At 36.0% G+C, this 16,929-nt stretch overlaps 1 protein-coding gene across 5 annotated transcripts in view; it reads right to left on the reverse strand.

Annotated features, from left to right (window-relative positions):
- ADGRV1 (adhesion G protein-coupled receptor V1) overlaps positions 1-16,929 on the reverse strand; it is a 593,679-nt gene that overhangs the window by 320,155 nt on the left and 256,595 nt on the right. For all 5 annotated transcript variants that reach the window (XM_050795448.1, XM_050795446.1, XM_050795449.1 and 2 more), the window contains 2 exons: positions 13,684-13,926; positions 1,873-2,280 (listed from right to left, as the gene is read on the reverse strand). In XM_050795448.1, coding sequence (XP_050651405.1) covers positions 1,873-2,280; positions 13,684-13,926 — 651 coding nt within the window. The remainder of the gene's footprint in view (positions 1-1,872; positions 2,281-13,683; positions 13,927-16,929) is intronic.

The following is a 16,929-nucleotide window of genomic DNA, read 5'->3' on the forward strand; positions in this document are numbered from 1 at the left end:
TCAGGAGATCAAGACTATCTTGGCTAACACAGTGAAACTCCATCTCTACTAAAAATATAAAAAATTAGCCGGGCGTGGTGGCGGGCGCCTGTAGTCCCAGCTACTCGGGAGGCTGAGGCAGGAGAATGGCGTTTGATTTTACAATTTTTTTTTTTTTTAAGATGGAGTCTTGCTCTGTCGCCCAGGCTGGAGTGCAGTGGCACAATCTTCGTTCAGTGCAACCACCGCCTCCTGGGTTCAAGGGATTCTCCTGCCTCAGCCTCCCGAGTAGCTGGGACTACAGGCGTGTACCACCACGTCCGGCTAATTTTTGTATTTTTAGTAGAGACAGGGTTTCACATGTTGGCCAGGGTGGTCTTGAACTCCTGACCTCAAGTGATCCACCCACCTCTGCCTCCCAAAGTGCTGGGATTACAGGCAATATTTTATAATATTACAATATTTTTATAACGTTTAAAATTTATTTTTTTCCTCCAAGTATTCCCAGGTTATTTAAGTATCTTCATGTATGAGAAAATTGTACTGTTTGCTAATGGTTACTCAAAAAAAGTTAATTATATTTTCCCATAGGTGCTACTTTTATAATTCAATTGTATTATTCATGATAGTACTAGTAACAGTCAAGATGTACTATCTGACAACTCTACTGAAATAAGTGTTGATTCTTAACCAATAATAACTTGGTTAACACACATAACTTATTGAGAACAAAAAGTAGCAGAATTTGCATATATTTTCCCTAAATCATATGAAGTGAGGTCCTGTTTTCTTCCCTAAAATGTAATTACTGTACATTCTTTCTCTTTCCCTGACCAAAAACAACTTGGCATTGTTCTATGCCATTGGGCCATTAGAAAATTCAAGTAATAATATTTTATGGAGTGAGTTTTATTGCTAGAATTTTCTCTGCATGAAATAGGAATTGCTTTCCTTTGCTTTATAAGATGTTTGCCATGGTCTGCTCTTTTTACCTCTGTACTTTATAATTTTCTTTTCTATCCTTCGAGCATTGTATTTTAAGAGCTAGCACCAGATGGAAAGTGCACAACCATCTAAAACCCCATTGTAAACATCTAAAGTATTTAAAGGCGACTATGTGAGAGATGTAGTAATTATACACTCATGTGTATGTACTCAAAACATTCAATTCTTCTATATAAATATATTGATAGGAAATATATTTATAAGAAAGCCCAAAGTAAACCTTTAAAGGAGGCTTTTTTTAAAGTAATAACTTTATAGATATCTTTCAAAATTTATATTCTTAGGCTCTCACATCTCCATTTAATTCCATCATTTGCAGAGGTATAAGTAAATATGTTTAAAATAAAATCTGTTTTGTACAAGTCTAAACCAAATGGAAAGTCTGAAATTATCTAGTCATTTCTTAATTTTTCTTTTCTGTGAGTTTTCAGTGCCCATGAGGACCAAAGAACAAGCAGAGGGCAATAATCCTATTCCATGGCATTTAAACTGGAAGGGCTATGTAGATAATCTAGTTCAAGTCCTTTTCTTAATGGACTAAAAAAACTGAGGCTGAAACTACAAAGTAAATTGGCCAGTTTCTGGAGAATCGCCAACTGCCTATAGCTTCCAACCTCTGCAGCCTTTTTTTTCAGGCACTAGGCTGTCTTTACTACTGCACTAGGTCATTCTCCAAGACTAAGACTGAGATTTCCAAAGAGGCATCAGTCATATCCAAGCAAGAGGACAGTGTTCGATATGATGCATTCTATTTCTATATTCAGAAATCTAACTTTATCATAATTTCATAATAACCAATGTTAAAAGAGAATGTAATTTTGGTTTTACTCGGGTTTTTAAATTTACAAAATTTCACTAAACGAAGTGCTAATATTCACAAGAACTTACCTTTTCTATTAAATGCATCATGGCACTGAGTTGTTCATCTGTGTTTTCTGTGGCCACTTTCATGCTGATGGTATGGAGCACTCTGTTGAGAATATCATCATTCACGGGCTGATGCAGCTGATCTGCAAGCCCCCAAATGGCCTGCGAATCTGCGTCCGAGACAAGAGTGATGTTGGCAGTACCATACACTTTATCAATTCTGGCACCACCTTTTGGGTCAAAAAGGACAATCTGGAAGCGTTTAGGAAAAGAATTTAAAGATCCTGTCTCTGGCGTTAGGATGACATCCAACACAGTGCTTCTCTGGCCAGGTTCAAAGACCAATGTACCTTCAGTTATCACAAAATCCTTCCCAGAAATAGCTGGAGATATGATAGTACGACCAATTGTTTCAGCACTCCTCAACTCCTAGAAATTAAACAACACCATTTAAGTGAATCTATGACACCTCTGATCTTGTCCTAAACAAATTCTTGTTTCTTAAACAAATTCAGTTTCTCTTAAACAAACTGGAGGGCAATGATGACAACAGTACTACCAAAATATGGGGTTTTATACTTTTTATTATCTTCTAAGATAAATTAGAGAGATAAATACATAATATATAGTGATGAGATTAGGAAAAAGATGCCTTCAAATGGACCAAGGAAGCAAATTAGACCAGAAATGTCACTCTTGCCTCCATTTCTCCAATTGTGACTGAAAATCGGGCTTCAAATAACACATGTGGCAAAATTTAAGTATGCAGGAAAAGGGGGAATATTTATATTTTCACTGTCACATAGAAATTTTTGGGGGCAGGCTGGGGAGAGTAGAGAGAAAGCAGTGGGGAGGAAGGAAGAAGTAGAAGAAATTGGTTTCATGTTTACACTCAAATATGGAAATATCCTAAGGAGTAGGGTCCTGGACATATATACCTCTGCTATTCTTCAAATTACGGTTATTGAAAAGTTTTCTTGGAAAAAGTGTTTTGGAACGTGAAGCATGAACACTTTAGCCAAGGAAGAATCAAAGGAATGTGCATTTATTTACTACTGAGCCAAGAACTGTTAAACTCCTAGTACAAGCCAAGTGGCATACTACGGATGTAGATTTGAACAACAGAATACCTGCATTCATAGAACCTACTATTGTAGCAGAAGATACAGGTTGCACAAGGGCTGTGGGATTAATGATAGATTTTTACATGAAGACAAGTTCTATGAAGAAAAACAAAAGTAGGTAAGGGAATGCAGGGTGATGGTAAGGGTACCATTTTATATAAAACTGGACACAGAAGCTCTTGTGATATTTGAACAGAGACTGCAGGGAAATAAATGAATAGGCTACATAAGGATCTCAGGAAATATTCTAGGGAGAAAGAATAATTACAAAGGCACTGGAGGTGGGAACCATCTTAGTCTGTTCAAGGAAGAACCTAAGGCCAATGTGACTAGGAGGAGAGTGCTCGATGCTGATATAAGAGAGGTGGAGGCCAGGTGCGGTGGCTCACGCCTGTAAACTCAGCACTTTGGGAGGCTGAGGCGGGCAGATCACAAGGTCAGGAGATCAAGACCATCGTGGCTAACCCAGTGAAACCTCATCTCTACTAAAAATACAAAAAATTAGCAGGGCGTGGTGTCATGCACCTGTAATTCCAGCTACTGGGGAGGCTGCAGCAGGAGAATCGCTTGAACCTGGGAGGCGGAGGTTGCAGTGAGCCGAGATTGTGCCACCGCACTCCAGCCTGGGCAATAGAGTGAGACTCCATCTCAAAAAAAAAAAAAAAAAAAAAAAAAGAGAGAAGTGGATAGGAGTCAGATCATGTAGGCATGTAGGTTCATTATTCAAAATGTGGGAGGCAGACCCTAGAGGATTCAAGCAGGAGAATGACACATTTTATTTAACATTATTCATGAGTATTCTGGCTATTGTGTATATTAGGATGTAGTAGGGGATGAGCATGGAGGTTTTTGCATTCGTTCATGCAAGAAACAGTGGTAGAATAAATAGGGTCACATAAGTAGAAATATCAGACTAGAGATGCACATGAGTAGAAGTACTCAGACTAGAAATAAATTTGAATGTAGAGTCAACAGGACTTTTTGTTTGTTTGATTTTGGTTTTTTTTTTTTTTTTAGAGATGAAGGTCTTGCTATATCAACAAGGCTGGTATCCAACTCTTGGCCTCAAGAGATTCTCCTAAGTAGCTGGGACCACAGGCTTTCACCACTATGCCCAGCTTAGAGTCAATAGAACTTTCTGATGAATTTGATATTAGGTGGAAGGAAGAGGAGAAGTAAAGGTAACTCCTAGTTGCTTGCCTGGATGAATGAGTAAATGGATAATGAATGGTGGGAAACTGGGGAAAATATTATTAAGGGACAAATTAAGAGTTATCTGTTACACACAGTAGTCTGAGATGCCTCTTAGACATTCAAGTGATGACATCAAGTAAGAGCAATCAGATACATGGGTCTGGATCAGGAGAGGTGATGAGGTTAGTGATAAAAATGTGGAAGTCCTCCGTTTACAGATGATATTTAACAAACAGTTCTACATAGTCTAGCCTGGAGATTGAATCTTGGTGGATCCCAACATTTACTGGCTAGGAAGACCAACATAGACAACAGGAAGGAGCTCCAAGTGAGGTAAGGATTAAGAGCAGGAAGGTGTGGTATTACAAAAGCCCAAAGAAGAGCATTCTTCAGGAAGGAGGAAGTGATTGATTGTGTCAAAAAATGAAAAAAATCAATGAATGCTTTTTAAGAGCATCTGCAGTGTAATGATAAAACAGAAAGCCTTACTGAAGGAAATAACTCAAAAATGTAATGGCTTTAGAATGGATACATTAAAATATTCCCTGGAATACGATATAACAGTTAAAATGAAAGAATTTAATTATACACATCAGCATGGATAGTTCACAAACATATGACTGAACAAAACAAGGACCATAGAACAATATAATTGGATTAATTTCATTTGCACAATTTCCAAAACAGGTAATAATACATAAGAACAGAACTACTTAAAAAGCATATGAATAATTTAACATAAAATTCAAGATAGAAATTATCTGCAAGGTGGGAATAGTCAAGGAAAAAGCAAGATGGCATCAGAGGGGTTCATAATGAAAAGTTTTATAATAAAATTCTGATAAAGTTGAATTTCTGAAACAAGGTGTTGGTGATCTGATTACTATAAACTGTATGTATACATTTGGCCTGCTGTTTTTTGGCAGGACTTATTTCACAGTTCAAATATTTAAAGGAAATGAAACAAAATGTTCTTGTGTTCTTTGTGTTTATTAAAATACATATAATAAACACAAATAAGCACTATGCAATTTAAAAGTGACAATGGGGAGGCAGAGGCAGGTGGATCACTTGAGGTCAGGAGTTCAAGACCAACCTGGCCAACATGGTGAAATGTCATCTCTACAAAAATACAAAAATTAGCCAGTCATGATGGTGGGTGCCTGTAATCCCAGCCACACAGGAGGCTGAGCTGGAAGAATAGCTTGAACCCAGGAGGCAGAAGTTGCAGTGAGCCAAAATCGCACCATTGCACTCCAGCCTGGGTGACAGGGCGAGACTCCATCTCAAAAAAAAAAAAAAAAAAAAAAAAATCAATATAGAAATAGTCTTTGAATAGAAAAGGCAATGTGAAAATAAGAATGAAAAATATGGTCTTTCTTGAATTTGTGTGCTTCCAGCTAGCACACATATATAAAAGAAAGTATTTGGAATCAGTTTCAAATTTGTTTTTAGCTATAGGTGTATTTAATTGAAAGATAACTAGATTAACAGATGTCTTCATTGTCTCAAATAGGAGGGACCAGAAATTCCGTCTTAACTTTATATCACAAACTTAGATATAAGAGAACTGATGCTAAGGCTACAGTACTTATGTACATGGGAATGCTGGTCTACCAAAGGGTATCTATGTTACAATGACTGTTTTAACTGCATTAATCTATTTAAAGTAAAATGAAAATCAATATCATAATAGAATAACAACTTGATCCATAATTATTTTTTTCATCCATGCCAGCTACTGGAAAAGAGAATTAATATGTCTCTGTTTTCTAGTAATATGCTTAGCACTTAGAGGACAACATAAGAGCAATTAAGCAACAGGAAAATAATACCAGAGAGGTGAAACTGTCATTTCTAATTGTTTAAACTTTTATTCTGACATAATTGCAGATTCACATGCAGTTATAAGAAATAATGAAGGAGATTTCCTATACCCTTTACCCAATCTCCTTCATTAGTAACATCTTGTATAACTGCAATATAATATCACAACCAGGATTTTGTCATTGATACAGTCAAGAGCCAGAACATTTTCACCCCCACAAGACTTCTGTATGTTACCTTCTATAGCTACACTCGCATCACCCCAGCCCATTCCCTCCTTAATCTCTGGCAACCACCAATTTCTTTTCCATTCCTATAATTTTGTAATTTCAAGAATATTATAGAAATGGAATCGCACAGTATATAATCTTTTGGTATCAGCTTTTTTTTTTTTTTACTTAGTATGATTATATGGAGATTAGTTATATGTATCAATAGTTTGTTTCTTATTATTAGTGAGTAGTGTTCCATGCATGGATGTACCACAGTTTAAGCATTTACCCATTGAAGGACACCTGAATTGTTTCCACTTTGGGGCTATTATTAAGAAGATACTATAAATGTTCATGTGCAAGTTTTTGTGTGAACATAAATTTTCATTTATCAGGAATAAATGCCTGGGACTGCAACTCCTGAGTCATAAGGTAGTTCATGTTTAATTCTTGAAGAAACTTCTAAACTGTTGTCCAGAGTGGCTTACCATTTTTCATCCCATCAGCAATAAATAAGTGATCCAGTCTCTGTGAATTCTCACCAGCATTTGGTATTGTCATGGATTTTATTTTAGCCATTCTGGTAGGCATCTAGTGATATCCCATTGTGGTTTCATTTTGCTAATAGCTAATGGTGTTGAACATCATTTTACATGCTTATTCTTTATCTGTACATCCTTTCTGGTGAAATCCACTTTTGTTTATTGTGTTCTTTCTTCCTTCCTGATGTTCCAAGGTTTTTTCCTTTTTATCATTCCCTTTCTGTTTAAAGATCTTAGGTTAGCCGTCCTTTCAGGGTAGGTCTGTATGCAACTAATTCTTTGTTTTTCTTTCATCTGGGAATATCTTAATTTCCCCTTCACTTGTGAAAGACATGTTCACTGGATATAGAATTTAGGGCTGAAGTTTATTTTCCTTCGGCACTTGAAAAATAGTGTACCATTTCCACCTGGGACCCATGGTTTTCCATGAGAAATCTCCTGTCATTCCTATTGCTTTTGCCATAAAGGTAAGGTACTTTTCTTTCTCAGTTCTTTCAATATTTTTCTTGCCTTTAATTTTTATTAGTTATACTATGATATATGTCATGCAGTGGTCACCATGGCCTTAGGTGAGACCCCCAGTGCTGTGCTGGCTTCAGGTCTGATCTAGCACAATCCCAGTGGTAATAACCACAAGAGTTCTTGAATCAACCCTCTGGCAGCTCCAGGAAGTTCAGCACAGACAGAGAGGCTCCTTTTGTTTAGGAGAAAGTAAGGAAAGAGAATAAGAGTCTCTGCCTGGTAATCCAGGGAATTTTCCCAGATCTTATCCAAGACCACCAACGCAGTACTTCTAGGAGTGTGCAAGAGCAACAGCATTACTGGGCTTGGGGTGCCACCTAATGCAGACATGGCTGCAATAACCAAAAATTTAGATCACAGCACCCAAGCCTCTTCAAATATCTGGAAAAACTTCCCAAGAAGGATGGGTAAAAATAAGCCCAGACTGCGAAGACTACAATAAATACATAATTTTTCAATGCCCAGATATTGACAAATATCCACAAGCATCAAGACCATCCAGGAAAAGATGACCTCGCAAAACAACTGAAGAAGACACAAAATGCAGATATTTCATGTTCATGGATTGGAAGAATCAAGAAAGAAAGGAAAGAAAGAGAGAGAGAGAGAGAGAGAGAGAGAAAGAGAAAGAAAGAAAAGAAAGAAAAGAAAGAAAAAGAGAAAGAAAGAAAGAAAGAAAGAAAGAAAGAAAGAAAGAAAGAAAGAAAGAAAGAAAGAAAGAAAGAAAAAGCAAGCAAGCAGGGAGGGAGGAAGGGAGGGAGGGAGGGAAGGAAGGAAAGGGAGTCAGACAGAGGAAACAAAAGAAAAAAGAATGAAAAACAATGAAACATGCATACAAGATCTATAAATATCATTCAAAGGCCAAATTCAAGAGGTATTGGCCTTAAAGAGGACGTAAAGAGAGAGACAGAAGGATAACGTTTATTCAAAGGGTTAATAATAGGGAACTTCCCAAACACAGAGAAACATATCAGTATTCACGTACAACAAGGTTACAGAATACCAAGCAGATTTAATCCAAGGAAGGCTACCTCAAGGCATTTAATAATCAAACTCCCAAAGGTCAAGGATTAAAAAAAAAAAAAAGAATCCTAAAAGCAGCAAGTAAAAGGAAACAAATAACATAGAATGGAGCTCCAATACATCTGGTAGCAAATTTTTCAGTGGAAACCTTACAGGCCAGGGGAGTGTAGCATGACATATTTAGTAAGTGCTGAAGAAACTTTTATCCTAGAGTAGTATATCAAGTGAAAATATCCTCCAGACATGAAGGAGAAAGACTTTCCCAGACAAACAAAGCTGAGAGATTTTATCAACACCAGTCCTATCCTACAAGAAATGCTAATGAAAGTTCTTCAACTTAAAAGAAAAAGATGTTAATAAGCAGTAAGAAATCATCTGAATGTACAAAACTCATGGTTAATAGCAAGGACACAGAAAATCACAGAATATTATAACACTGTAATTTTTGTGTGTAAGCTACTCATTTCTTGAGTAGAAAGAGTAACAATGAACGGATAAAAATAATAACTACAACAACTTTTCTAGACATAGACAGTATAATAAGATACAACTAGAAACAACAAAAAGTTAAAAAGTGGGGTACAAAGTTAAGGTGTCAAATTTTATCAGTTTTGTCTTTGCTTGTTAGTTCATTTGTATGTTTATGCAATCAGTAATAAGATGTCATCATTTTAAAATAATGACAATTACTTTAAATGGCAATTATTTTAATGGCAATCAGACAAGGGAATGATATAAAGGCCATCCAAATTGGAAAGGAAGAAGTCAAATTATCCTTGTTTGCAGATGATATGACCTTGTATTTGGAAAAAACTAGATTTCAACAACAAAAAAAATAGAATTGATAAACAAATTTAGTAAAGTTGCAGTATTTAAAATCAACATACAAACATCAGTAGCATTTCTATATGCCAACAGTGAACCATATGGAAAATAAAAAAAAAAAAACCAATCCTATTTACAATAGCCACATAAAATAAAATACCTCAGAATAAACTTAGCCAAGCAAGTGAAAGATCTCTAAAATGAAAAATATAAAACTGGGATGCAGGCATGGTGGCTCATGCTTATAATCCCAGCATTTTGGGTGGCTGAAGTTGGTGGATTGCTTGAGCCCACGAGTTTGAGACCAGCCTGAGTATTATGGTAAAATCCCATTTCTACAAAAACTAAAAAATTAGCCAGGTGTAGTGGTGTGCACTTGTAGTCATGGCTACTTGAGAGGCTGAGGTGGGAGCATTGCTTGAGCCTAGGAGGTTGAGGATGTAGTAAGCCATGATCACACCATAGCACTCCAGCCTGGGCAAAAGATCAAGATCCTATCTCAAAAACAAAAAAAAATCTATGAGAAACATTGAAGCAAGCAATTGAAGAAGACACAAAAATGCAGATATTTCATGTTCATAGATTGCAAGAATCAGTATTGTAAACATGTTCATACTACCCAAAGCAACCTACAGATTCAACACAATCCCTATCAAAATGCCAATGACATTCTTCACAGAAGTAGGAAGAATAGTCTTAAATGGAAAAACAAAAGACTCAGAATAGCCAAAGCTATCCTGAGCAACAAGAACAAAACTGGAGGAATCACATAACCTGATTTCAAATTATACTACAGAGCGATAGTAACCAAAGTAGCATGGTACTGGCATAAAAGCAGACATATAGACCAATGGAACAGAATGGAATAGAACCCAGAAACAAATCCGTACTTCTACAGTGAACTCATTTTCCACAAAGGTGACAAGAACATACATTGGAAAAAGGGCAGTCTCTCCAATAAATGGTTCCGGGAAATCTGGATATCCATATGCAGAGGAATGAAACTAGATCCCAATCTCTCACCATATACAAAAAGCCAAATCAAAATAAAAATGGATTAAAGACTTAAATTTAAGATCTCAAACTATGAAACTACTACAAGAAAACATTGGAGGAAACTCTCTAGGACATTGGACTGGCAGATTTTTTTTGAGTAATACCCCACAACCAAAGCAAAACTGGACAAATGGAATCACATCAAATTAAAAAGTTTCTGCACAACTAACGAAACAATCAACAAAGTGAAGTGACAACCCAAGGAATGGGAGAAAATATCTGCAAACTACCCATCTGACAAGGGATTAATAACTAGAATATATAAGGAGCTCAAGGAACTCTATAAGTAAAAATGTAATAATCCAATTTAAAAATGGACAAAAGAGCTGAATAGACATTTCTCAAAAGACATACAAATGGCAAATAGGTATAAGAAAAAGTGCTCAACATCACTGATCATGAGAGAAATGCAAATCAAAACTGCAATGAGATATAATCTCACCCCAGTTAAATGGCTTTTATGCAAAAGAAAGGCAATAATGAATGCTAGTGAGAAGGTGGAGAAAACGGAACCCTCATATACTGCTGGTAGGAATGTAAATTAGTACAACCACTGTGGAGAAGTTTGGAGATTCCTCAAAAAACTAAAAATAGAGCTACCATGTAATCCAGTAATTCCACTCCTAGGTATATACCCAAAAGAAAGGAAATCCTAGGGACATACCCAAAAGAAAAGAAACTGTATCGAAGAGATACCTGCACTCTCATGTTTGTTGCAACACTATTCACCACAGTCAAGATTTGGAACCAACCGAGGTGTCCATCAACAGATGAACGGATATTGAAAATGTGGTACATATACACAATGCAGTACTATTAAGCCATTAAAAAGAATGAGATCCTGTAATTTGCAACAACATGGATGGAACTAGAGGTTATTATGTTAAGTGAAATAAGCCACGCAGAGAAACACAGACATTACAAGTTCTCACTTATGTGTGGGAGCTACAAATTGAAACAACTGAACTCATGAAGATGGGGAGTAGAATGATGGTTACCAAAGGCTGAGAAGGGTGGTGGCGGTGGGGTGGAGGGGGTTGAAGGAAGTTACAATGGTCAATGAGTACAAAAAATAGTCAGATAGAATGAATAAAATCTAGTATTTGATAGCACAAGAGGATGACTATAGTTAACAATAATTTATTGTACATTTAAAAATAACTAGAAAAGTATAATTGAATTGTCTGTAACAAAAATAAAGGATAAATGCTTGAGGTGATGGATACCCCATTTATCCTGATGTGATTATTATGCATTGTATGCCTGTAACAAAATATCTCATGTATCCTATTAATATATACACCTACTATGTACCTACAAAAATTAAAAATTAAAAAAAACTGGTATTAATTCATTGCCACAAACATTCTCTACAAAGCCTATAATCTCAGGGTAGTGTGTTTATGGGTCAGGGTCAGAATAGGGTGTGTGTGTGTGTATATATATATGTATGTATGTATATATGTGTGTCTGTGTATATATATATAGAGAGAGAGATTTGTTATAAGAAATTAGCTCATGCAGTTATAGAGGCTGAGAAGACTCAAGATCATCTGCAGGATGATTTCACAGGCTGGAGACCAAAGTCAGTGGTTCCAGTTCAAACCTTATGGCCTGAGAACTAGGAGAACCAATGGTGTAGTTCCAGTGCAAAGGCCAGCAGGCTTGAGACCCAGGAAAAGCCAATGTTCCATTTTGAGTCCAAAGACTGAAAAAGCCACTATTCCAATTCAAAGCCTATCAGATAGGAAAAATTATCTCTTGGAGGGCCTGGCTTTTTGTTCTATTTAGGACTTCGACTGATTAAATAAGGCTCACCCACATTATGAAGTCAATCTGCTTTACTCAGTCTACTGATTTACATGCCAATCTCATTCCAAAAAATAACCCTCACAGAAACACTCAGAATAATGTTTGACCAGATATATGGGCACTCTGTGGTCCAGTCAAGTTGACACGTAAAATTAACCATTATGGTAGGGAAAACTGGAAATTCCTAAAAATATATTGTTCCATAAATAAGTGCCCTTTATGATTTATACACTAGTGACAGCATGCATTTTGCAAAGAATCACTTATAAAGAATCTATAAAAGATATAAATATATATGATAGAGATGCTGGCCTTCAGATTCTTCTTTTGGCAACTTCAATTTCCCTCTCATCTGACTGAGCACATAAACTCGCTTAAGATGTGCCTCAAATCTCTTTTATCATCTGTTTTTTCATCTCCAGTCCTCTTTCTTCCATTCTACAAAGTAGTAAGTTATGACAATACACATTTTATGGGAGAAGAGGAAGAATGAAACAGACTTTCTATAATTTGTCTTCTATCTTAAATACTCCAATAAAAAAATACTCAAGTCTTCCTACTGTAAATGAACATACTTCTCTTTGTGCTATTTAGAAAAGACTTTATTTCTAGGGTCTCATATAATAGAGAGTTTTCTTTTTGTTTGCTGAGCTGTGGACTCTGTCATAAAGATAACTTTTACTGCCTGGCAAACTTCCAGAACAGCTTAATATCCACAGCTTGAGGCCTATTCTCTCATCTTGACTCATGCAACTGCTACAGCATACTGGCCACATACATGTTCTCTTTTATGCACAGAATGTCCTGTTTGTTTGAGTCACCCAATGGTGACACAACCAAGCAGGTACTTAAGGGAACTTTTAATGAAACTGTGAAATCTTAAGGCCCAAGGAGTCATCTGGTTTGGATTCTTGAAACATGGGAAATAGAAGAGCTGTCCAGAATGGTAGTTTTCAAATAGTGGGTTTCCTGAAGTTACATAAAGTAAGGGGAACAAAGAGAGGACTAAGGTGGGTCAGCTATGATCCTAACAATCATGCTTCAAGCAGAGTAGAGATACATTTTTGCTTTACTATATTAGAGTTTCACTGCTAAAACAAAAGCAAAAAATAAGGCTGAAAGGTGTATGGTATTGTTGGGGCCAAGCCCACGGTCTGGTGACTTAGTGTTATGCAGCATTGATCTTCTGAGTCCCCAGATAGCCTCCCTGTCTTTTATCCAACCTAAGAGGATGGATGTGAAAAAAGTGACAGCGAGGCTTTGTGAACGCATGGATGTGAAGAAGTGTAAAGATCAGCTAGTACTGGAGGTTCTGAAAAAGAAAATTTTCAACTGTTTTGGATACAAAACATAATAAGATCCTTACTTTCTGCTTCTGGCCTTACACAGTTACATTCTGAAGAAATTTTAACTCCCTAGAGATTTTATAAAACAGATTTATGTAAGATATAGTTTGCACTGTGTAACCAATCTTGTCAAAAGAGAGAAAAAATAAAAGTCTGTCATTTTAAAACATGATCTGTTACTGATGAGTGAAAAGCTGAGCTGTTTCAAGGATAAAGCTTAATGTAATGAACAAAAAGTGAATTACGATGTTATCCTCAGAAAATAATGTATCAATTATTCCGTGTCATTACTCTAGCTGCAGTTAAAGAAGAAAACCATAACGTGTATGAGTATATATTCCATGCTTACCTGGGTACTAAAGTTAACAGACATCATTAGTCCTGTCCCAGAATCTCTGGCCACCTGCAGACTGATTAAAGTGGCCTTCTTGTGAGCCACTGCCAGCCGAGAACCCACAGAAAAATACACGAGGCTTTGAGATTCATCACTTTGTAAGATTTTAATCTGTGCAAATCTGGCGCTGTTATTTATTGCTGCTCCAGCAGTAGCTTCATATAGTTCCACAAAAAAATACACTTCAACCTGTGGTATCTGACAATGAGAAAAAGGAAAAAAAAAAGAACTATTGCTAATATATTTCTATCTGTAGATAGTTCTGATATTTAAAAATTGTATGATTCATACACATTATTAGAGAAATAAATATATAAATCTAGAGATATATTCTGTAAATTATGGAATTAAATTCTTAGATTATGATTCATACACATTATTAGAGAAATAAATATATAAATCTAGAGATATATTCTGTAAATTATGGAATTAAATTCTTAGATTATCATGACATTTATTTTTTGGTCTTTCTTTAAAAATACATTCACTTTCTCTGGGCGAGCTTCTTACTAGAAAATCAATGTCAGGAAATAACCTATGTATACTATGATCAGCAAAAAAATAAATTAAATGTATTCATACCACAAAACACTATAAAGTAGTTAAAAGGAATAAACTAATTCAATATTTTTTAACACAGACGCATCTCAAAATATGACAAGTGAAAATATCAAGCTGTATAATGATATGTATAGCATGATACCATAAAGGTAAAGTTAAAACTACACAAAGCTTAGTATATTTTATTAATAGATACACATTTATGTAAAGTTTTCTTTTTTAACTACCACACTCTGACGGCAGTTGCTCTGGGTGGAGGGTTTGGGTAGGGGACAGGGCAGGGAGTGGAGTTGGAGAATATTACTGGGGAGAGGGAAAAAAATGGATTTTCAATTTTGTAAGGTTTTATTTTTCTTTCATTTTTTTAAGTGTTTTAAATAAATATAATCAAATATTTATAATAGTCAATTCTGAAATTTTATGTATTTTTCAAAATTTCCCCAAATTCAGTCTATTGTCTAAATGTAGTCTGCTGGTTGTAGTTTGCTAATGTTTCACCTTAGTTCCTTCTCGATAGTCTCAAATAATTTATTTTCTAAAGCCTGAATTCAATTTTATAACATATTGGCAATCACCTGTTTTTACTAATGATTCACTCTTAACAAAATCATCCACGAGTCTTAGTAATATTGTTACCTTCCGGGCATAACTCAAAGGAGCTAAGCTGATGCCTTTATAACTGCAGTAACATTGTCTAATTTGATATAATGTATCATTTTTACCTACCAGCAACTGCCATTATGTTTTGTGATCATTTTAATGATAATTATTACATCATGAAATGATACAATGAACCCTTCAGAATTATCCAAGTGTTTATAAGTAAGTTATATCTTAGTCACAGCATAAATCAACTTAATCTCCTTTTGTTTTCTGAAGAAATATTTAGTTTTTCCTATGGCATGTATCATTCTTTACTGTTGCTGATCAACTGTCAGTCAATATTGAAATATGGAAATAATCATATATTTCCACTTTTGAGAAACTACATTTGGCAAACACAATAAACTAAAGCACTATCAAAGTATAGTAACTATATTCAAGATCTAGTATGACCAAGTGAGCTTGAATTCAAAGTAGTTTCTTTTAACTAAGGATTTCGGTATATTATTGTCTAACAGAGACTTTTATTTATTCTCTAGTAAAATATTTCTTTTTCATTGTGATGATGATTAGAACATTACGTACAGCCACCTACAAACAAAATAATGTTACAATCTAAGTAAAGAATCATCTGAAATTGAAGAGTGTACAGATGGGTGCCTACACATCATTAGACTAGTAACATAAAGAGTCTTCCAGTCTTAGAAATAAACAGTCTATTGAAACAACATTTCTGAAGTCTCATGAGAAATCAAGACTCATAGATCATATGTGAACCTCCCCAGACTCCTAAAAATGACAGAGACCTCATAAGAGCCCATTCCATGCGTAATTCCCAGCAGGTTCTTTTCCTGGTTAGGTCAGAAGGGTCCCAGGATGATCTTTTGCCCTAACTAGTATAAGATGATTTTTCCAAGGACCAGAACTGTTCAGCAATAGAAAAACCAAAGTAACAATGAAACAATACTTTACTTAAATATTTTTGAAAATATTTGCAACAAATATTTAAACACTGGATTTAAACAGACTTTGTGGTTAAGGGCATGCTTCCTAAGTTAATTGTTAACCTTTCACATTTCGCTAATACAGAATCATAAGATAAATCATCAGGAAAAGGGGAAATGGACTGAAATTCAAGAGATGAGTTATAATCTTGGCCCAGTAATTGAATTGGGAAAGTCACTTAAATTCTTAATAATTCGAAAGTGAAAGTATTGAAAAACTGCGGAGATGATAATCTGAGACAGGACAGAGTCAAAAAACTTTGAGTACCAATAGACTGGATTGAGGTAAGGGACACTGCCATTAATGAATGGTGTTGTAGGCGGCAAGCCACCCAGGTGCCAAGGCAAGGGACCGAGGGCACAAGCTGTGCCAGTACAATAAAGAAAATATACAAAATAAGTGTAGTTGTACTAGAAATAGATTATAGATATGATGATATATGAGTATTGTTAATCATCAGTTTGTAGCATTACTCTTTAATCCAATATTATAATAATCTTTGCTCTACAATTATAACCTAGGAAAAACCAGAGCATACAAAGAAGGAACTAAAGGGGCATGGTGAGAAGCGACCAGAAGACAAGAGTGTGAGCCCTTTGTCATGCCTGGGCAGTGCCACTAGAGGGCTCTTTGGTCTAGCAGTAACACTAGTGCCTGGGAACGCAACTGTTACTTAGCTGACCTTGGTCTAGCAGTAGCATCAGTGCCTAGGGAAGGCACCCATTACTTAGCAGGGGTGTTAGAGAAGACTCTTCTCCACCACCTCTTGTGGAAGGCCTGACATCAGTCAGGCCCACCCACAGCCATCCAGAGGCCTAACTGTCTCCCTGTGATGCTGTGCTTCAGCAGTCACGCTCCTGTTTCACTTTCATGTTCCACTCTGTACACCTGGCTCCACCCTCTAAATAGCAGTAGCAAAATTAGTGAAGGTGTTAAAGTCTTTGATCTTTCTGAAAAGAGCATACAAGAAATAATGATGTAAGCTGTCCTCTCTCTCTCTCTGCCTTGGCTACCTAACAGGGAAGGGCCCCC

This window comes from Macaca thibetana, chromosome 6, assembly GCF_024542745.1.
Source record: "Macaca thibetana thibetana isolate TM-01 chromosome 6, ASM2454274v1, whole genome shotgun sequence".
Lineage (NCBI taxonomy): Eukaryota > Metazoa > Chordata > Mammalia > Primates > Cercopithecidae > Macaca > Macaca thibetana.